The sequence below is a fragment of the Syzygium oleosum genome, unplaced genomic scaffold (assembly GCF_021117445.2).
Source record: "Syzygium oleosum isolate NSW1041296 unplaced genomic scaffold, Sole_v2.1 Sole_v2.35, whole genome shotgun sequence".
NCBI classification, from domain to species: domain Eukaryota; kingdom Viridiplantae; phylum Streptophyta; class Magnoliopsida; order Myrtales; family Myrtaceae; genus Syzygium; species Syzygium oleosum.
Window position 1 is genome coordinate 507,326 of NW_026607519.1, and position 21,826 is coordinate 529,151.

At 39.7% G+C, this 21,826-nt stretch overlaps 2 protein-coding genes across 2 annotated transcripts; one reads left to right on the forward strand and one right to left on the reverse strand.

The window, feature by feature from the left end:
- Positions 1 to 770: 770 nt before the first annotated feature.
- LOC115676883 (uncharacterized) lies at positions 771 to 8,872 on the reverse strand. Its single transcript, XM_030599908.2, has 3 exons — positions 8,342 to 8,872; positions 5,274 to 5,870; positions 771 to 2,406 (listed from the first exon to the last, which is right to left on the reverse strand). Exons 2-3 carry the CDS (start codon positions 5,814 to 5,816, stop codon positions 1,552 to 1,554), a joined length of 1,398 nt encoding a protein of 465 aa, XP_030455768.2. The 5' UTR covers positions 5,817 to 5,870; positions 8,342 to 8,872; the 3' UTR covers positions 771 to 1,551.
- A 7,118-nt stretch (positions 8,873 to 15,990) lies between these two features.
- On the forward strand, positions 15,991 to 21,683 carry LOC115676934 (ADP-ribosylation factor-like protein 8a). The gene is made up of 6 exons (XM_030599970.2): positions 15,991 to 16,151; positions 18,250 to 18,331; positions 18,426 to 18,458; positions 18,578 to 18,699; positions 21,084 to 21,245; positions 21,376 to 21,683. The coding sequence occupies exons 1-6, from the start codon at positions 16,114 to 16,116 to the stop codon at positions 21,491 to 21,493; spliced, it is 555 nt and encodes a 184-aa protein (XP_030455830.1). The 5' UTR covers positions 15,991 to 16,113; the 3' UTR covers positions 21,494 to 21,683.
- The last annotated feature ends 143 nt before the right edge of the window (positions 21,684 to 21,826 follow it).

Here is a 21,826-nt window from a genome sequence, read left to right on the forward strand (position 1 = left end):
CACATTTCCATATTCAGAGACATCATTAATGGCGAGTTTTTCTCTAGGATTGCTTTCCTCTAGAAGTGCGACCATACGCATCCCTTGGCGATTACTTCAGCTATTTGAGAAAAAATTGAAATATGGACCTTCAGATTGTTGATGATTGTGAATCGAGGAACGGTGGATGGCGATTTCACGATATCGAAATGGCTATCGCATGTATCCAATAAAAGCTCAAAGTACGATCTACAATCCAAACTAATAGATCGCTATATATCAAACTTATGTCTCCTTCCTCTTGCGCGGCATCAAGTAATTGGACGTATTATCGATCGGAAAGATTTCCAATAACGGTCAAACTCATGTCATATCCAGTTTTATATGATTTCGTAAGATGATAAACACATATAATGGATGAGCAACCACAGGCAAAGATGAAGAGAAATAAATGTGTCATTATAGAAAAATTTACCCACGCATTGGACCTGGAATTTCCAAGCCCGTTCTCCCGGCCCAACCCAAACTCTCTTTAAAATTAAAAGTAAATTTGTCAATAAGTTTTCCGCCTCAAAATAAATTTTTTTATACGTTTATGGTTTTTTAATTATTTATGGCGTAATTGAAGAATTTCGAGAATAAATATGGTATTTTTTAATATCCAAATTTTCGTATATTGCATTTATAATAGTTATCAATTATTGCAAGACCGAAGCAAATTCAATAGATGCATATTTGGAGAATAGGACCCTTTTACGCTAGCAAGACGCATGGATTACAATTCCATACTCTCCTTCCCAAAGAAATGCACAATCTTTCAACTTGGTAGGTTTTCTCGGTAAAAAGCCAAAGCATGGTACAACTTAGAAAGGCTCTTCTCACTTCCTGTGGAAATTGCGAAACAGAGACCTAGGAGACCCAAGTGAATGAACAAATCCTTGAAACAAAGTGATTCGACCACTAGTTCGCAGCGTCGATAGTGCACCTCGCCTTATGACTTTCCATTATGAGTAGCTCGGTCGAAATGATAGGATCAAGGCTGCTCTTCAAATACAACAGGGCCGCGAGTGCTGGTGTTATGTCTCGACTTCAATAAGCTTGTTGATATAGAACCGATGGTGAGAATTCGTCATTCTCATAAAGGAAACGCTGACAATTCTTCTTGAAACTCCAAAGTCTCGCGGTGTATAAAAGCCTCTAAAAGCCCTCACTTCAAAGGCTGAAATGTTCGACTCTGACCATATGTTTCTCAGATCAATATGGTCAGGAATGGAAATGAGATTGGGTGTCCAGCAGAAAAGATGAAGATTAAGGCAGTACCAAAGAAAATCTTAGCGTAAGGTACTGGACAGGCGTACTCCACTACTATCAACACTACCTATACAAAGAAATGAGTAAGCTCAACGACAGTCCTCGGCTGATATTCTTCAGCATCTGCATATTCGGCTTGAAACGAGCATCGCGCAGGAACACCAGAGACCAAATCATTCAAGAAATCAAACCCAGAGAGTGAACCTAAATCAAAAGGCCTCGTGTATGATACAACTAGTATTTAACCCCAAAAAAAGAACCTCATCGTTTCGTATCACTCCGTCTGCTGGGAAGTCTCCACTTCCTATGCCAATAAATTGACACTCTAGACCACGATGGAAACCCGAAATTGTACTCAAGTGGCCAATCAGCTGGGCCTCCAACTATGAGAGGCAACCAGACATACCGGGAGTCCCTCAAATCAGCCGGGTTCCATCTATCAGCCATAAAAATAAATGACGCGGGGAGCCCTGCTAACGGGAGGACAAATGTACCCTGCGCAAAAAAAGTAGTCAGCTGAAACATTTTGCTTCCACCGATGCACGGATTGCCCATTGTCTCCCAAGGCCCCATGATCGACTCTGCCGCGTGGGCCAATGCCTCGTTCGGGGCCCAGCCAGTGCACCCAGACGTAATCATGTAATAAGTCTCGTCATGCTTGAACAAAGCTGGAGCTTCCCTGTGCTGACCCACAAGAATTCTCTTCACGACATGTGTAACATCGAGATAGTCCTCCGTTAGAGGACCAATATGAAGTTCACTGTTGTCCTCAGAAGAATACACGAGATAAGCCATGCCATCATCATCCTTGAAGATTGTCATGTCTCGGCTCTCAAACCCATGGGGCCGCTTACTGTAGACATAATCGAAGGGACCAGTGGGATAATCACTGACGGCAACACCAATGGACGCTTTGGTATAGTTGGCATCATCGATGTGCATCCACATGACATACTTTCCAGTCTTTTCATTGTAGATCACCTTTGGCCTCTCTAGCACATTCGACTTATGGAGATCATGGGTTTCATTTGCTTCATTGGCTGCTAAGACTATTCCTTCATTTTTCCAAGTCCACAAATCCTTCGAAGAATAACAGCCGACTCCTATGACGTCAACCTGGTTTCAACAAGTACCTGATGAATATAAAGGAAGTTCACAACTAAAGGGAAGTACTTTACGAAACAATGGACGAGATACTAATGCAAGCACAAAAGGCAAGATAAGTCATTGCAAATTACGGGTTAGGTCAGACTGCAATACCAGTTGTCAGAAAATGATTGAAGCAAAAGACACAATGAAAAGTTAAGAGACTTGTCTGATACCATGATATCTATTCAAATAACATTGTCAAAGGCAAGCTGAGATCCCCTTGTGCCAGTATCTCTCCTCTTCATTTCATCCCAAAAGAAAATTATTAAAGAGAACTACTGTCTAGACATAAATATTCTCAAGGCTCAAAAGCAGTAACTCAGGCTATGACAAACTCAAATAATCGGCTTTAAGCAAATTGAATTGGCATGGTTAAAGGAGAAAAGGAATTCCAAGAGAGAGAGAGAGAGATGTTTATCAAAGTTTAAAATAACAGCAACACTTAAGTTGCTTCTATTCCAATTCATCCAATCCGCAACAGTAGGCCACAAGAAACCCAATATTATCCTGTATTACTTCGTGGCCATTTAACAGCAAACTGAGACAGATTGTAAACTTTGCAGAAGAAAGGAAGCTAAATACTAACGCAAAATCAAGAGTATTACACCCAAAATCTCAGTATAGTAACATCCAGTACCCATGAATCAGTAAGACCAGTTACAGGAAAGGGATAAACTAGTATGCAAGTATCCATGTTTACATCAGTAACCACAGTTTTTGCTTTGTCTTGGCTATGCACATTGAAGATGCAAGTGAGGATACAGTCTCACACTTATCCAATAAGCACCAGGAAGACACAGTTCCCAAGGTCACGTGTCTTCAGCAAACCACTTAAATATTAAGCATGAGAAGGACAGGTACATTTTTCTTCCCAACAGCATCATGAACTATAGATGGAATACTTTCTTTAAAACAGTCAATGAATTGATCAAATGTTGCTTAAAAGTCAAAACGCACTTAGTGATATCCAACACCAGCACCATCCTCTACACTCTCAACCTAGCCAGAAACTTTTCAAAACAAATCATTCTGAATGAAATTAGGAAATCTAATTCCCTCTCTCTCATAAAAACTGTAGTCACAAGGCATTTGTCTTGTATTCACAGAGATGAAGAATACTTGGATCTTAAGAAATTCAATATTACTTAAAATTGGTTAAAAACAGAAAGAGTGCAATGACATAATACAAATACTAGAGACAAATATCTCCCTATTGCTGCAGTTGTCATTGTCAACAGAATACTTCAAAAAACTTGTCACGTGTAGTGAGAAACATTACTGCAGAAAGTACAGAAACCAGATTCTCAGGTAACAGGAAAAGTGCAATAGAATTATAAAAATTTAGTCATTGGTCGATTGAGTCCAAAACAACCTATTTTTCTTGATTAAGTGCTAAAATTTTTTAAAGGAGTTGCAATTGAAATCTAAATCTCATAGTTGACAACATTTAGTCACTGAAAATTGCATCCTCTCAAATTTTCACGGAATTAAGCATGATTTTGACCACGATCAATATAACAAAAAACATGAATTTGTCGATCATTATTTTACAAAATGAAACCCAAATCTTATGCAAACAGAGGAAAACCTGAGTCTTATGATTTTAATTTTTCCTCGGTCTACATGAAATTCGGGTTCTACTTTTCAGTAAATTCTAACGATTAAATGAGCCACTCAATTATCGACAAAACCCATGTATTATATTCCTTGATTGGGGTCAAAATCAGGCTTTATTTAGAGAAAAGCCAACAGGGTAAGATTTTCCAGTGACCAAAACAAGCGGTGAAGTTAGGGCCCAACTGCGCCTCTGTCAAATGGTTTGACTGTTGAAATATTATTCCACATCGCTCGACAATTGACAATGGGTCATAAATGCTCTTTATATTCATGCGGTCTCCCTCTACCTATCAGCTTACGCTTTTAGGTTGGACTTTCTAACATTGTATCAGAGCCAGTGCTATCCCTTTTGCAAATGTGCGTAGTCAAAATTCCACATGCCGCTAGTAATCTGGCTTGCACGTGAGAGGTGTTAAGGTATTGTCCCACATTGCTTGACAATGGGTCATGAATGCTCCTTATATTCATGTGGTCTCCCTCCACCTATCAGCTTAAGCTTTTGGGTTGGACTTTCTAACATTGACTCAATTCACCAAAGAAATTGTTTAGGACTCAATCGAACATAGAGAAGATGTTTGCAACTCATATTGCACTTATCCCACAAATGTACAGAGTGGACATTATACAAAGACATCAGGGTGCAAAAGATGTGCCATAAGAGTTTTTAGTCCACAAGCACCTAAGGTGCTTCTACTCTCTGTATACAATGTGAATCATCCAAAAGCTACCACTCAGTTGACGAGGAGACCTGCCCAGCAGTCAAGGCAAAGGAGAGACCTGCCCAACAATGGTAATCATCTACATACTTTTGGCTCAAAGCTTAGATCACGACAGAATTCACCTCAGATCACTATCGATCGAAAAATAACCAGAGGACATGACCAAAGCTAAATATCAGTTAGTAAGAAATTTAAAAATTCATCTATCCTAGGAAAAGCCAATCAGCTTGAATTTCAAAATGGGATGCAATCGGCAGTGCAAGAAACAGGGAAGGTCAACGAACAACAATAGTTATTCTCTCAGCTAATGTTATAGGTACAAAGACAAAACTAGAATGTATACAGGCATATGTTTATTAGGAAGCATAATTAACTGACTTTAGGCCCCCACAGAACACAAAAGAGACTTCCAATTGAGCAGATAATTTAGACATCTGAAGGAGATAATTCTAGATCAAGCAATTGGATGTACACAATAAGTTTGATTAAACAACTTACTCGCGCTAGTCCCTTTGGGGCAATAAAAGTGGGACCATCTTTATATTCTCCATACCAGTAATACATCTTAGAATGCGGATCATACATAACACCACCTCCATGGGCCTGAATCGGATTTCCTTCAGTGTCCAACCACATCCTCCCCGGAAAGTAGTAAGAGCTATCGTTGCCCGTGTCCTTGGTTGGATCTATGGCACTTCGACGATCAGGAAAAAAGACATGCCTGATTTGGGAATTCTCATCAAGAAACTCATCAATCAAGGTGGTTTTCCTTTTAGGTCTCCGTTTTGCTGCACGAGGAGAACGCCTTCCACGAGGTGGAGGAATTTGGATATTTTCCTCCTCAACCGCCAGCAGTTCTTGAAAACTATGGTGGCTAATTTGCAACCGTGTCTCCTCCACTTTGTCAGTTTTATGGAGAGTGAAATATAATTGAAGCAAAAGGAGGAATCCCACCAAACTCCATACCATAGCAGGCATTGAACATCTGCTCCCTGTCCAACCTAAAATTGTTGCTTTTCTGTGTTTGTTCCTCATCCTCATTTTCTATTCCTCTCTCTCTCTCTCTCCAGAAGAATGTTGCAATTTATATACAACCTACAGAGGCATGGAAGGTAACAAACATGAGTCGCCCAAAATATACAATTTATATTTCACAGCAACAACAAAAGTAATGATGATTTAAAGCAACAGAAGTGATACAGAGTGATTGCTATATATCTTAAGACAATTTTATCGAATCAAATTGCATCTTTGGCAGCTTTGCTTTTTGAATATCACATAAATCAAATAATTCCCACTGATCAAAACACCAGCTCTTAAGTTTGAAGCATTTCCATCATTGAATGACTTGATTCCAAGGCCTTTTAATTGCAATTTTCTTCCACAACTAGCAAATGAGATCCTGGTACAACCAAACAGCTACCATAATGTGGAGATCACTACTGGCTATAATATCAGCAGTAAATAACACAGACTGCAGTCTCGTGATGCACCCGTGAAGCTCCTCTGAGTACCAGATTTCTGAAGGAAAAATATGGCCCAAGAAATTTTATTCTAAGTAGAGGATTTTCAGAGAATGCGTGCACTGATGGTTTAGCACTGCAGAAAATATTACAAGAAAGGGCAGACTCACAAAGGTCTGCTCAGGTTCAAGATATTAATAAGGATTTCTCTCATACGAATAGTCTTCTGTAATTTATTCCCAAATATAAGCCTTTTAATGAATGGACCTATCTCACAACAAGGGTCTAACAGGATCACTTCCAGGACATATTGGTTATATTATGTTGCCTGCCTTTCATAGTCATATATGCCCAACCTGCCTTTTCTTCGCAAAATGCAAGAATCCTATTGGTTGCAGATTTTCTGGCTATATACCACAATCCATTGGATCTCTGCAGAACCTGGCCTTTTCTTTAAGTCCGTTCTTTCGTATACTTGATTTGGAGCTGACATGTACTATGAAAAATTTGACGACAAGATAGGGATTGCTGTGCTCGATGTGTGTCAACTATGAATTATTTAACCCGCCTGTTGGAGGCCTTTCTTCTTGAATGTACTCGGATTTATGTTTTCAGCCCAAACTATACATCTTAATTTACCAGTCTCATAGTCATCTGAATAAACTGAACTCGTCCTTCCAATAAATTGTAGATCTCTAGATTCAAAGGGATTCAGTGGGCCGATTCCCCCAACCATTGGTAACCTTTCTAGACTTTACTGGCTGGATCCTGTGGGCAATCAGCTAACTGGATCTGCTTGGTTTCAAATGGAAGCATACCTGGCCTTGATATGCTACTTCACACAAAAGCACTCGTATGCGCATGTTTGCATTTTCTTATCCTCTGTAACTGTGACCAGATTTCATCCTTGTTTTTTATCCAACTAATATTTTGCCCAACATGTAGTCATTTTGGGCCAACCCAACTCTCTGGCACGTTTCTTATCAAAATTTTCAGCTCTGAGATGCATTTCATACATAGGAAAGTTCTGATAATGCCACCAGGACGCTGCATTTGGTCTAGTCATAGTTAACTTGGGGCTTCTCAAGCCATCTATGAACCCTTCCCCCCCGGCACATCTTTCTTATCTTCACATTACCACTTAAAGCGTTTCTCTGGGAAAGAGGAAGTGAAACAGTCAAGGATGGTAATGGCCTGCTTATACTTTGTTGTATGAGAGAAATACTAAAGAATATCTTGAAGCTGACAATCTCGGAGGTGATTGATCAAGAGAAATAGGCTACTGAAATTGACAGATTACAAGCAAGGGCAGACTGACAGAGCACACGTGAACAAGGAACCAAATTGCTCTACTACCAATCACACTAGAAGAGCAAAAACAGCTGCTGTTAAACAAAGATTGCTATAAACTGGAGTTCGTGGGATTAGCTCATAAATAATGGACCCTTTATTGATGCTAAGGAAGGAGAAAGAAATGGTCAGAAATGGCAAAGCAGGAGAATTGGAAAACAAAGCTTATTTTACAGTCAGAATTCGGAAAAAAGAAACAGCTTCCTCACAAGTCTACGTATTTCGCTCCATTGCGACAGATTTGAGTCCTGCAGTCTAATTAGTCGAAAGCATGCACGGATATATACAGCCAAATCGGAAGAAATGCCCTTCAACCATGCAAAACTCAGCAATGTTGACTTAAAAATGATGTATTGTCCTAACGGATGATACGAGCTCAGCTCATCTTTTCATATATATGACAAAAAGAGGGGGAAAAAGAATCGCAAACAACCCAGGATTTCTTCGTAAGAATTGAGGTTCTACCACCAAAGATCAAATGCAACCCAGAAATTATCAGCCAAACGGCGAATTCCCATTTCGGAAATCAAGTTCACCCCACAGATTTCAACTCCCCGCGCATCGTCTACTCATAGCGATCGCGACACCAGAATCGCACCATCACAAACTAAAACTCGGAGGCAAGTGTACATCAGGTGCTGAAGAAAGACAGCAAAAAACAGGAACGCCAACCATAAACTTGTCCGACAGGCCGCGAAACAATTGAAATCCTCATGATATGGAGAAATTAACACCCCTATCGAAACAACTGACCTGAAAACAACCCAATCGCGAGCATCGCAGAATTATGCAAACGCTTAGCTTCGCAGCCGATCCTGCTTCAAGCTGACTCAAACCCACAAAAGAGAAAAGGCAGAACAGCCCTCTCCAGCTTCCAATGCGCAGTCTCCGGGCAAAAACTTTCCCCAATTCGATGTCAAAATCAAAACCCAGTAGAGAGAGAGAGCGAGAGGGTTGTTGGTATGGCTTCCTTTGTGGGTTGCGCTTTGAATCGGATCAGAAGAGGTTGATGATTACGACTCGTGACCGAAGGGACCCCTCCCGGCTCGTGCCCGCTGTCAGTAGCGAAAACTTGAAGGCGTTCTCTCGAAGTGGGGATGGGAAATGTAATGGAGGAATCATCCATGGCGGTTAAAACTCGCCTCTCCCTTCACCTCCCATTGACTCCATTTCTCTTGGGTCTGCCAAGCTTTTACCTCAGCAGAGATGGAAAAGAGGACACGGACATGGACACGCGAACCGGCGACGAAAGGCTAATGGTGTGCCGTGAGCCCCACGAGCATCTGGGACTCGGCAAGGTTCAACGCGGAGATCGTCACCGCCATCTCCGAGTCAAATTCATGACGCGCAATCAAATCGTAATGATGGGTTATCGTCGGAAGATGATCTCGGTTTGGACAAAACAAAAAGGGACGTTCGCGTTCAAAGAGTTATGGTGACAATACATGTCAGTGATGGCTGTTTTACCATTAGGTAAAAAAATATAGGGTGAATATAAAGATCCGCGAAAAAAAATCCTTGAATCTTGAACACTTTCAATCGTGAAAAAAAAATGAGTGAGGATCTTTGTCCGCAATCATCAATTTTTTTTTTTGACTCGTCTCGAGTGTTAATCCATATAGGGCTCGTTTGGTTCGGCTTTTTAAATGCAATTTGGGGGAATGCAAATAAAAAATTGAAAGCCCCTTCCCAAAGCTGAACCAAACGGGGCCTTAAAGGTGAATTTTTTATCGAACTTAGCAGTAGTTGAGATTGTTGGGATAGCGATAAAAAAAAAATGCGGAATAGATATGCAGAGGATCTTCGGCGATAAAATATTTAGCGTTTCTGTAAATAAAGCTATATAAGACGATGTAATTTTGAGGGTAAAGTTTGAGGGTGATTTTCTTTTGTAAAAGTGGAAATAAATGAGTGTTTGGGATAACTCGTGGAGGAATGTTAGACTTACCGGAACTGTCCTATTAATTTGTTTGCCACTGACATGTAAAAGTATGAGCGGCGCCCTTCAAGCAATTGGTCGTATTCAAGCACCGACGAAAGACTATCACGACCTATCTTTCGAGTGGAATCATTTATGGATTGGCTAGTGGATTACTGAGTTTACACTTGGCTCGTGCTCTCCCATGTCTTTATCAATTCACAACTTTCGATCCAAGTTTTTCTATCATGCAAAATCAATTCATTTCAGAGTCACCACCAATCAATTTTTGATGGGTCGATAAGAAACCCAAGTAAAATGTGGGAGTATGCTTTACTTCTACGAATGAGAGATTAAATGGATTCAAGAACTTGATTATGCTAGATTACTCGAACGCTCTTTCGGTACATTTTCTCTTTTATTTTCAAAAATATTTTTGTAAGCAACTTGGATTAATTTTAAACCTAGCTACTAACATGTGAGTAATGATCATGCGGGTGTGCATTCAATAAAAATAACAACTAATAACCAAAAGCAATAAAGAAATCACTAGAAATCAAGAACTAAATGCCAAGAATTAAACTAAGGCTCTAAATATACTAAACCTAGCTTGTTCGTGATTTTTCTATCTAATTATTCAATTCTAATTAACTTTTTTTTTGGGTTTTTCTTTTATTAAATGAAATTCTATTCTAGGTTAAATATGCATGATGACGTGTGACATGGCCTAATTCTAACGGTGGGCAAAAATTAACGCGAAACTATTCTAACGTGACATGCATTCCAAATTAAATTACCTTAAACGTGCAATCACTAAATGGCATGACTATAACGTGGCATTCATAATGACATGACATAGATGATGTGGCATGTGACATGGCATGGTGACATTGAAAACATTGATGACTTGGCATATGACATGGCATGCGACGTAGCATAATGACATGGCACATATGAATGACGTGGCATATGACATGACATGTGAAGGGGCCTCCAAGTATTACTTGTAAGTAAGTTGCTTGTCGTGAATTCTTGAAATACTTCGTTCTATTTTTTGGAGCTGTTGCTATGACAAAAGGTGCGAAGGGAGCAAGAAGAAGCCAAAAAAAAAAAAAAGAAGAAGAGGAAACTCGACCCGGTTCCGAACATAACCGAACTGAACCAAACCATCAAACTACCCAAATTCCTTTACTTATTACCCGAACTGAATGAGACTTGAACTGAAAAGACCCGATTTTCGGTTCGGTTCGGTTCAAGTATTTTTGACACCCCTAACCAAGTTTGTTTTAATATCAGTTTTACATTAATTTTTGGGAAAAATTGTCCAAAAAGTCTTAAACTTATTGTACGACGGCTAATTTAGTCATAAACATTTTCATTATGCCAATTTAGTCATAAAGCTTTTGATAATTTGTTAATATAGTCCTTCTAGCCAAAATTGGCCGGAAGTCGCTAACGTGGTCGGTGCTAACGTGGACAATTTTTGTATTTTTTCTTTAAAAATTATGAATTCTTCGTCTTTTTATTTTTTGTCCCTTTCATTTCATTTCGCCTGTGGTGGATACTCGGCCATGGTCGGTAATGGCCTACAGGTGAGGGTTGGAGAGAGCGTTGTGGCCTCGCCAGCCCCAAGCGAGGGAAAAAAGAGGAAAAATTTAGAAAAATCTTAAATTTTTTTTAAAATTATTCATGTCGACGCCATCCATGCCACGTATGATGGTTGTCAACATTTTCCAGTTAAGAATAGCCGAAAAGGCTAAATTGGCAAATTTTTAAAAGGTTTAGGACTAATTTGGCAAATTGTCGGCTAAATTGCACAATTGAAAGGTTTTGGGAATGAATTGGCTGTCGTACAATATGTTTGATACATTTTGAATGATCATCCTTAATTTTTTGCCAAATACTGACATCACACAATTCGTTAGTCAAATTTCTTTTCATCTCAATAAGGATAGTCGCTCCAAGCGAATTTTCATAATCGTGCTTTGGTGGCAAAATAGTAGACATGGTTGACTCAAAATCTCGTGCCGGCAGAAAGAATCCAGTTAAGATGCGAGGCACCGTCCCGTGCGGAGGTTTTCTACAAATCAATGATTAATCGAGAGATTAAAAAAGCAAATTGCAAGTTAGGGATTGGCCCTATAATCTACAATTGGTCCGAACACCCTATCCTCGAGAGATAGTTGTCGCAATAAATATTTCCTTGTCCTTTCATGATAATAGAAGAGAAGGGGTTAACCCAAAATAATTAGGCCTAATCAAATCTCTATGATTGGGCTATTAATTTAAGATTAATTATAAGAGGGGAAGGTACGTTCGGTGCCGTCGCAGGTCACAACGACTACTGCCCCAAGATCGAACGGAAGAAACGGTTGGCGGCCCTTTTAAAAGCCTTCTCGACCAATTGTAGGCGTCCACGTGGATCCCCGCCCGTTTGAGGTGGTTTCCAAGTTGGTGAGCTTAGGGAGACACAACTCGAGCTGCTAGGGGATCAAATTACCGTGGAACCCCCGGATCCTTGGGTAAAATTACATCCGATACCCTTTTGCAAGGCCTGTTTTGGATAGATCGTGTCAGAAAAATCTCTGAATCCGTAAATTTGCAATGAATGATTTTGTGGCAGGGGGTTATCCGATACATTTATTTTGTAAATGCCTAGCCGCGAGAAAAAAAAAAGTTATAATTTTTTGTAATTACAGGAAAACTCAACAAAAAAAAAATGAAAAATAGGCACATTCAGCTTCCGAAATTTACAACGCGCGAATCGAGAGGCCAAGAGCTACATGTACGATCGCGATGCGGGTCTGGACAATCTGATAGTCGTACAATTTCTTGAACTTCGGTACTAGAAATAAATTAATAAAAGTTTAGTTTTTTTTTCAGTTTAAAGAAAAATTTTGGTTGTCAATCCACCAATTCCACCAATATCTAGATGTTTATGCATATATATTTGGCGTAATAGTTGAGTAAAACCTTAAGCATGTTGTGCAATTTTTAGGAGATAGAAGGGGCCGTAGATTCATTCGTGGATATTTGAAGAAGAAGTGGGCTTGGGGGCCCACATGTCGAGCTATTTTCTTCCCTAAGCTAAAGGATTTCGTGGGTGGTTTGATGGATTTTGTTAGTGAGTCTCTCAAACCTTTTGTTAACCACATTAGGTTAAAAAAAAATTCACTTTTTAAAGCAGTGATCACACGTAATACGAGAGCATAGAAAACCGCATGATGTCTCAATTAAATGCTTAACAAATGAATAAAAATTCACAAAGTTGGTAAGAGGAGGTGGACGCGCGTAAATATTTTTAAAAGCGAAATTTTGAATTCATCGGGCCGACGCGAGAAGTGCATTTTTAATAGGGATGATGACACAAATGGTCTATAAGCTCTGACCTGACGTGCAATGTTGCCTCTGAACTTTTAATTTGTTCAATTTGGTTTATGAACTTTAGCTCAACGTTAATCTCTTCAATGTGGTCCCTAAAATTTTCAGTACATGTTCAAGTTAGTTCCTAAATAGATTGAACAAGTATCACAAGTTCATGAATCATGTTGAACACATTAAAATTTCGGGGACGACATTGCACATTAAGCTAAAATTCAACGACTATATTGAATGAATTAGAATTTCAGAGACCACATTTCATACTGGATTAAATTTTAGGGATAATTTAGTGAAATCAGTCGAGGAGCGCGAAAGTCGACCCGAAAAAACACCTCAACCTAAAAAGCAAAAGGTGGAAAAATAAGAAGAAGAAGAAGAAGAAGAAGAAGGGAAGGGGAAAGGGAGGAATATGGAATCATTTTAAAGAGCACCGCCCAGCTGAGCTGGCCCCGCCAGACGAACCCCCTTCGCCATTAAGTTAGGCCGTACGCCGCCACGGGCGAAGAACGCGCGTGGTTTTCAACTCCCCCAAATCCCGGCGCCCTTAGTGCCACGTGGCGTCCCTTCGCTGGCGCGTGTTCGACAGACGCCAGCGTGGACGAGGGCGCAAGTTTCGATTTTAAAAAGATAGTTTCGGAAACTCTTTCGAGCTTTTGCTTCCCTGACTGACAGACTGTCCCGCGGAATCTTCGTCTCTGATTGGCTGTCGATCGCATCCGGTGCGGACGTGTCCACATCATCAGGGCCTCACGCCGAATCGCAGCCGTCAGGTTGCATCTTCCTTTTGACTCCGGTGGGCCCCACTCGGCACTAGCAGCAGCGTCGAGCGTTTCACTGTTGACCAGTGGCACTTTCTTTAACGTTTCAAATTTTCAATGCAAAAAATAACTTTTTTTATCGTTTGCTAAAAAAGTGATGGGTTAATGGCAAAAATCAAAATTCAAAAAATTAGAAAAGAGGTCATTAAAGGTCCGTTTGGCAACTATTCTATTTTCGAAAACTGATTATGCTCATAAATGATTCTTTTTTATTCTGTACTGGGAAATAATTTCTAAGCATTTGAAGGTATTTGATAACTGCCCAAAATTTCTATTCTTGAAATAAAAAAAGAACAGAAATGCGTTTGATAACTATACAAAATTTCTTTTTATCAATAATATTTTAATAATATTTTGAATCTTTTTAATATTTCTTTCTTTTTTTTCTTTTTTTTTTCTTCCCCTTCCCCTTCCTGGGCAATGGCTAGGTTGCCGTCGCCGGTGTCGGCGAGTGTGGCCCTCGCCGGCCCTGGCCTGTGGTCGGCGACCAGCGACCGGCCACAAGCCAAGAAGAAGAAGAAGAAGAAAACCGATAAGAAGAAAAAAAAAATTTCTTTTCCATTTTTGATTATTGTTCCTAGAATCAAAAAATAACTTTTTTACTTTTTGATTCTGTTCTAAAACTGATTTTGGGAACAAATTTTTGCAAATTTGTGCCAAAATTTACCAAACGGATTTCTGTTCCAAAACTGATTCTGGGAACAAAAGAATAGAAATAGTTACTGTTTAGCAGGTTGCCAAACGCGCCCTAATTCTATTTCTCTCCGATTTAACATTTTTTAGGTCGTGTCAACGGAAAGTAACTCCTTACAAACTATCAAATACGCACGAGACCGACTTACTTTGAAGAGCCAAGTCGATTCACATATCATGAGATCATATTATTACAGAAATTTAAATACTTGAAATAACTTGATTGGAATTGCAATCGTATCAATTATTATCAGAACACATGTACAAATTTTAAAGGTTATCTCGAGACTATTGTCAAGTCAACATGACCATTTAAAAGAGCCATTCACGATAAACATTATAATCTAATGTATCAAATCTTGTACGTCAGAATGACAAATGGGGGCAAACACTGCAGGATGAGATGAGATGAGATGAGATCCACTCTCCAATCCAATGCAAACCAAAACGGCGTCGTCGCGGAAACTGATTATGCTTAGAAATGATTCTTTTTTATTTCGTACCCGGGAACAATTTCTAAGCATTTGAAGGTGTTTGGTAACTGCGCAAAATTTTTATTCTTGAAATAGAAAAAGAACAGAAATGCATTTGGTAACTGTACGGAATTTCTTTTTATTAATAATATTTTAATAATATTTTTAATATTTCTTTCTTTTTTTCTTTTTTTTTTCTTCCCCTTTCCCTTCCTTGGCCATGGCTAGGTTGCCAGCTCCAGCGCGGCGAGTGTGGCCCTCGCCGGCCCTAGCCTGTGGTCGGCGACCAGCGACCGGCCACAAGCCAAGAAGAAGAAGAAGAAAACCGATAAGAAGAAAAAAAAATTTTCTTTTCCATTTTTTAATCTTGTTCCTAGAATCAAGAAGCAACTTTTTTTTGTTTCTTGATTCTGTTCCAAAATTGATTTTGGGAATAAATTTTTGCAAATTTGTGCCAAAATTTACAAAATAGATTTCTGTTCCAAAACTGATTCTGGGAACAAAAGAATACAAATAGTTACTGTTTAGCCGGTTGCCAAACGCGCCCTAATTCTATTTCTCTCCGATTTAACATTTTTTAGGTCGGGTCAACAAAAAGTAACTCCTTACAAACTTTCAAATACGCACGAGACCGACTTACTTTGAAGAGCCAAGTCGATTCACATCTCATGAGATCATATTATCGCAGAAATTTAAATACTTGAAATAACTTAATTGCAATTGCAATCGCAACCGTATTAATTATTATCAGAACACATATACAAATTTTAAAGGTTATCTCGAGACTATTGTCGAGTCAACATGAACATTTAAAAGAGCCATTTACGGTAAACATTATAATCTAATGTACCAAATCTTGAACGTTGGAATGATTAACGGGAGCAAAAATTGCAGTATGAGATGAGACGCGCTCTTCTAGTGCAAAACCAAAACGGCGTCGCCGCGATCTCCAAGCTCGACCGTCGATTCCGGGAGCGAGGAGAGCCAAAAAGGGAGGGGGAGGGGGGCGCCGTATTTCGTACGTATTTTGGCCATTCGTCAAGAGAAGATCACAAAGGGATCGCCGCAGCGTAGACATACGGTGGGGAATCGCAGGCGCAGCGAGGGAAGGGAACGAAGGTTCCTTTCGAGCTTTGTCTCTCTCTCGCTCGAAGAAGATCCCGTCTCTTTTCAAATCCTCTCTGTTCTCTGTTCTCTCTCTCTCTCTTCTTCTGCTCGCTCTCGCTCTCCGCGTGATCAATAATGGGTCTGTGGGAAGCGTTTCTCAATTGGCTTCGCAGGTTCTTCCCTCCCTCCTCCTCCCTCTCCTTCCACTTCGATACCCTCTTCGCGCATTCGCGTTCTGGATCGATCTTGAAACGTCTCCGTTTAGATTCCGTCGGGGGAGCGTGGGTGGATTGAACCCCCTCGGAGATGGCTGCGCGCGTGCGAACGGGATTTCGTGCTCCGTTGTTTTGAATGCGTCTTGCTTTTCGCGTGCTTGCTTTCCCGTGAAGGAACGCGCTGGGATTTTTTTTTGGGCAATTGCGACGGTTCTGGTTCTTTGTTTCTGCATTGGGCGGTTGCTTGGATTGTCCTTGTCTGCGTGGCGATGGCGTCTGCGCCGGGGCCGTGGTTCCTTCGGGCGTTTGGGCGATTTGGGTGACGGAATATGATGAGGGGGGTGATGAAAGATTTTCAATTTTCGTTAGAATGGCAGTAATTAGCATGTGTTTCAGGGGTGGCGATTGGTGTTGGTGTCATCACGTTCTGGGGGTGCTTTTTTCGTAGCTAAACACAGCTCCCGTTTTGATCAATATGGAAAAATTGCGGGTTTTTGCACAGAACGTGTGAAAAAGGCGTCGAGCGATTATCTGTTTTGGATTTTGGAGTTGATTATGTTTTTTTTGTAGTTTCAAAATGGTATTTTTTTTCTCAATAGCTTTTCTCATGAAGGGTTGTTGTGCTCAAGTTGTGTTAAAAGGTGTGATATTTAGTCTTGCTAGTGTCCTCATCGCATGACAATGTCATTGAATGATCCTCCATGTATAAGATTCATGCAGTTTTCATATTTGGCTGGCTGTAAAACTGCGTGAGATCGTTTTTTATCTTCCGGGGTGCTCTTTTGTTAGCATAGACTAGATGGGACATCCTTTATCAGAGTCAAGTAATCTGCAAAGCACTTGACCTTATTGATTGTCTGTGAAATTATCATCAACTACAGACATTTTTAATGGAAGAGAAGCCTTGCTTGTTAGATTAGAAGATCCTATGTCGGTTTCTCTACAAACTATGCAGAAAATATGGTGGTTGTAGCCATGTCGCTAAACCACAGTATCCTTCTTCCTTAACACATAATTTGGCTGGTGTCTTTTGAAAGATGTGATGGCCATCTTCTATATTTGGTATCCGTGCTTCTCTTCTACATTCTGATCTAGTGGTACTTGTATTTAGAGATGTGCCTGGTCGTCTTGTAATGCTAAAGTGGATTCCGATGCATAAAGCAGATAAGGAAGAGGAGTAGAGTTCCTTTTATTTTAGTCCTGATACGGCAACACCCTGAATTGTTGGTTGACCACAGCCTAGGTTCACCAACACTGTGTCTTGACGGTTGATCATTGGGAAAGCTCATATTGTAGAGAATGTAGACTTTCCCATCTGTTGTTTTTTATTATCAAAGACAATCTACTAGTCAACCTGATGACCAGGATCAGTCTCTCGAGGCTGCCAAATGCTTGTACATTCTTGTTCTTCATGTTTCTGTTACACTTTTATTTTCTGGATTCTACCAAATATTCCCATGTGAATACCTTCTTCTTTTAAGGTCCACGAGGTAGAATATTATTCAAAGAGTAGTTCTGCATGATTAACTCCTTTACTGATTGGAGCATCTTGTGATGGTGAACCTTACCTACGTTTTCACGATAGGTTTATTTAGATACTGAGATCTGTTTTTCGATTTTGATGGATATTTGACATGAGTAACATCCCTTTCTCTTCTTGTTTTATCTTTCACCTTAAATTGTATCTTGTTGCTCAAAAAGGATTCTTCAGGGTCCCAAGTAGACCTTTAGTGGTCATTCCACTTTTCGGGTTTGACAGTGGACTTGTCTGTATATTGTACCCCACAAGCCAATGTGCAATTCCATTGGCTATCCATGGAAATGGCCCGTGCCTAGTTTAGTGTGATCATTCACCGCATATATGCTATGAAATTGAAATGACGGGCTCTACTCCTTGTTATATTTTTACCTTTTCTTGTTATGGAAAAGCCTATGATCTTGTAAAATATATCAGGCATCTACTTCTTTTTTGTCTGCAATTCTTCATGCTGTTGGATTTTGTGCATAATCCTTGCCTTAGTGTTAGTGCTCACGCAAGTAATCTATATATATGCAGCCTCTTCTTCAAGCAGGAAATGGAGCTATCCCTTATAGGACTCCAGAATGCTGGAAAGACTTCACTTGTTAATGTTGTCGCTGTGAGTAAACTAATATGTGTACCCTGAGCTTCAACTTGTTTTTAAGATTTTAAGTTCTAGAGCTCATTATGTTGTTTGCTGTTCTATTCTTTAGACTGGTGGATACAGCGAGGACATGATTCCCACAGTGAGTCATCTCCCATTCCTTGCCAGCTCCGAGCTAATTGACATATACTTTTGACTGCTCAATTGTGCTCTTTTCTTGTCTAGCAAGTGATGGAATCTCTCTCGGATTTGATTTTTCAGGTGGGTTTTAACATGAGGAAAGTTACCAAAGGAAATGTTACAATAAAGTTGTGGGATCTTGGAGGTCAACCTAGGTTTCGCAGCATGTGGGAGCGATACTGTCGTGCTGTTTCTGCTATCGTGTATGGAAACTCTACCTCTTTCCCGCCCATCTTTGATTTGAAAAGCTCTTGTTGTCGACTTTTCTGACATCTTTGGCTCTATTTTCTGCATGTGTACGGCTACGCTGATAGAAGTTTTTGAATTGAGTGGCGTCTAGGGTTTGCATTTTGCAATACATAATATAGTTAATTTTTCACATACATAAAAGGGCTCAACATTCATGCAAATGCAAATGGAATTTTAACAGCAACTCTCTTCAAATTAGGTTTTAGAAGGTAAGATGTTGATTCTGTACGTTAGGTATTGGAGGATGTCACAACAAAACATATTGTGAGTCCTGACATGGACGTAGTTTTAAGTTTTAAGGGCAACGGGGTTCCGAGTGTGCATATTTTCCTTGGTTAAGAAATGCTGATTGGCTATGGACTTTCTGAATGAGTACCATGTGAGTTTTTATCATCCAAGCAATTTGTTGACTTTTCACTTTGGAGAAGCTTGGAGAATTATTTTCAAGTTCGGGAAATGAACCAGATTGTAAAAACGAGAGTGCCCCTTCCATTTCCTCTTGTTGACTGTCATCATTCCAGATAACTAAGCTGTTTTCTTCAGTGGAAACAGGATTATCTGGACAAACGGTGTGATTATTTACTAGTTTCTACGTGTCTCTTTTCAGCAGTATGTTGTGTATCATGCTCAAAATAGCGTTAATGTTGTCTGTAATATAAAATGTTTAATGCTGAGTTCGTTTCTTCACGGAATTGAAACGGCCGAGAGTTTTAATCTGGTGGAATCAAAACTGGTCTCCATAACCATAGAGTAATCACTCAAGTGGGAACAATTGCCCCGGGCTTATAGGTGTATCGTTTCTGTCAATGTTCAGAACTAGTTGTCCCTGGAATTTTAACTAGCTTTCCATGAAAGACTGATACAGCAACTGTAGAGGGCCATCGCTCAAGTGGGAACAGGTGCCCTAGTAAAGTTTTGATCAGTGATAAATTTGATAATTTGGTGATTCCACTAACTTATGAATCTCTAATTAATGGATAACATGCTACAATTAGGTTTCTTTAAGCAGATGCTACAATCAGGTTGGACCCTTGGATTACATGTGACGTAAGTCGTGTTTTTCTTGTGTACCATCGTCCCGGTATTTATTTAGTTTTAGATGAAAGCATCATGATGAAGTACTCAATATTCATGTATAGAGACCAGAGAAGAAATTTAGGATTATTTCGTCCAGTGCCATATTTAAAAGAAATTAGTATTAGCCAGAATCCCGAGATAAACTAGGAGGCAGCAGACAAAGTCCTTGAACAGTAGCCCTTACTCCCTTCGAACGAAGCATTTTACAAATACATCATCCCTAGACTCACACATCAAGTTGCAGAAGAACATAGCCAAGGGGATTATCAAACTTTCATCTACTTATTCTTCCACAATTAGGCAGCTTGTTTAGGACTTTAGAGAGCAAGCCAAGTGATCACAAGCTATATTGCTCCTTCAAAGTTATTATTGAAATATTTTCTGCATAGTTGGAACAATTTTCTCTGCGTTCATTTTTCTGAATGTGCCTCGGGTGGAGCGTCGGACACAGATAGGTCTAAATAACTAAAATTTTGTTTATGGAGTTTTGAGAAAAAGAGTGCTAAATTTGATGAAAACTGACCATTAGATACACTGTGTAATGCCTTTAGGTCAAGAGAGAAGCATTTCAAGGAGTTCAATCTTTCTGGCATATTTAGAGATGGCCGGTTTCGTACACTTCACTTTTGTATTGTAAAAAGTACAATTAACTCATACCTTTTGTTCAATAATAAATGAATATATGTAGATGACGGATGAGCATTTCAGTGTAGTTTGTACAGAGAGTTCACAGAGATGAAGTTTCTTTTCTCCTTCTGCCTTCCGGAAGATTTTGGTGGTGGAGACTAGAAATATTTTCGTTGCAGATCTGTTGGTCAAAAACCTCACAAACTAATGAGGGTTATCAGATGTGTTAGACAATGATAATGCCTACGTTATGGATACATTTCTGTAACTAGGACCTTCAGGTGGTTAGGGGTCCTCTGCAACTGCTGTCAGTTCCCTTCTGGTGGCATAATGAAAATTCACTCTCATTCCAGTTGTTTGTTGTCATACAGACGCTTATAATTTGCCATTTTATACAAACACATTCACAATTATCATTTTGGCTTTATCAGCGTAGTGCCTCATCCAGAGCTATTGGTGAAGTCTATTTTAACGCCATTAGGTTGTTGGAAATTGCTTTTGCTTGTGCTCTGAATGCTTTAACAGCGCTCCCTACTTTTATTTATCATCAAAAGAAGTGTTTCCTTACTGAACTTAGTCAATAAAGGCAATACAAGTTTAATGAAGTAAGTAACCCTACATGTCTATCCTGCAGTTATGTTGTAGATGCTGCTGATCCTGATAATCTGAGCATTTCCAAAAGCGAGCTTCACGATTTGCTAGGCAAACCTTCTCTAAATGGTATTCCTTTGCTAGTACTGGGGAACAAGATTGACAAACCTGGAGCTCTCTCTAAACAAGCATTGATGGATCAAATGTAAGATGCCTATAACTTCCCTGATATATTCCATAGTTCCCAGTACTTTCGACTTGCTGCTGAAAGTATTGTTGTTGGTTTTAAAAAATCTTTCTGTTTGACGCTGAAAATCGTGCCTTACCTTGTGCAGGGGACTCAAGTCGATTACAGACAGAGAAGTTTGCTGTTTCATGATATCATGCAAAAATTCGACCAACATCGACTCCGTCATAGATTGGCTTGTCAAGCATTCAAAATCGAAGAACTGAGAGGAGACTCCCCGTGAGTTGTGTTTTTCTGTGTGTAATCTCTGAACAGTAACATTCTGGATTGTTGGTGTTGGTGAGATTTTCTTTGCTAACTTGTTACCGATTATTTGATTAACTTCTGAGCTACTGTGCATTGTATATCAAACCCATTTTACTGATGATAACTGGAGTAAATCTTTGTTGCCCTGAATGAAGCCTTCAATCTTCATCTCTTGTGAGAAGCCCCTTCTTTGTACTGCTAAATGAAAGAATTCCAACATTTGCCCTCTCCTAAATTGAAAATATGGGTGCCCGATTTTGATTTCTGCGACCTGACGTGGCTAAATAGCGGTC

What these genes read in the sequence shown, in the direction of transcription:
- LOC115676883 (XM_030599908.2), bottom strand. Translation starts at nt 5,816, where the DNA reads ATGAGGATGAGGAACAAACACAGAAAAGCAACAATTTTAGGTTGGACA. An exon ending in CCCCAAAGGGACTAGCGCGA is followed by an intron (nt 2,407 to 5,273) that starts GTAAGTTGTTTA and finishes TGTTGAAACCAG; the next exon opens with GTTGACGTCATAGGAGTCGG.
- LOC115676934 (XM_030599970.2), top strand. Translation starts at nt 16,114, where the DNA reads ATGGGTCTGTGGGAAGCGTTTCTCAATTGGCTTCGCAG. An exon ending in TTTCTCAATTGGCTTCGCAG is followed by an intron (nt 16,152 to 18,249) that starts GTTCTTCCCTCC and finishes ATATATATGCAG; the next exon opens with CCTCTTCTTCAAGCAGGAAA. An exon ending in GCGAGGACATGATTCCCACA is followed by an intron (nt 18,459 to 18,577) that starts GTGAGTCATCTC and finishes TTGATTTTTCAG; the next exon opens with GTGGGTTTTAACATGAGGAA.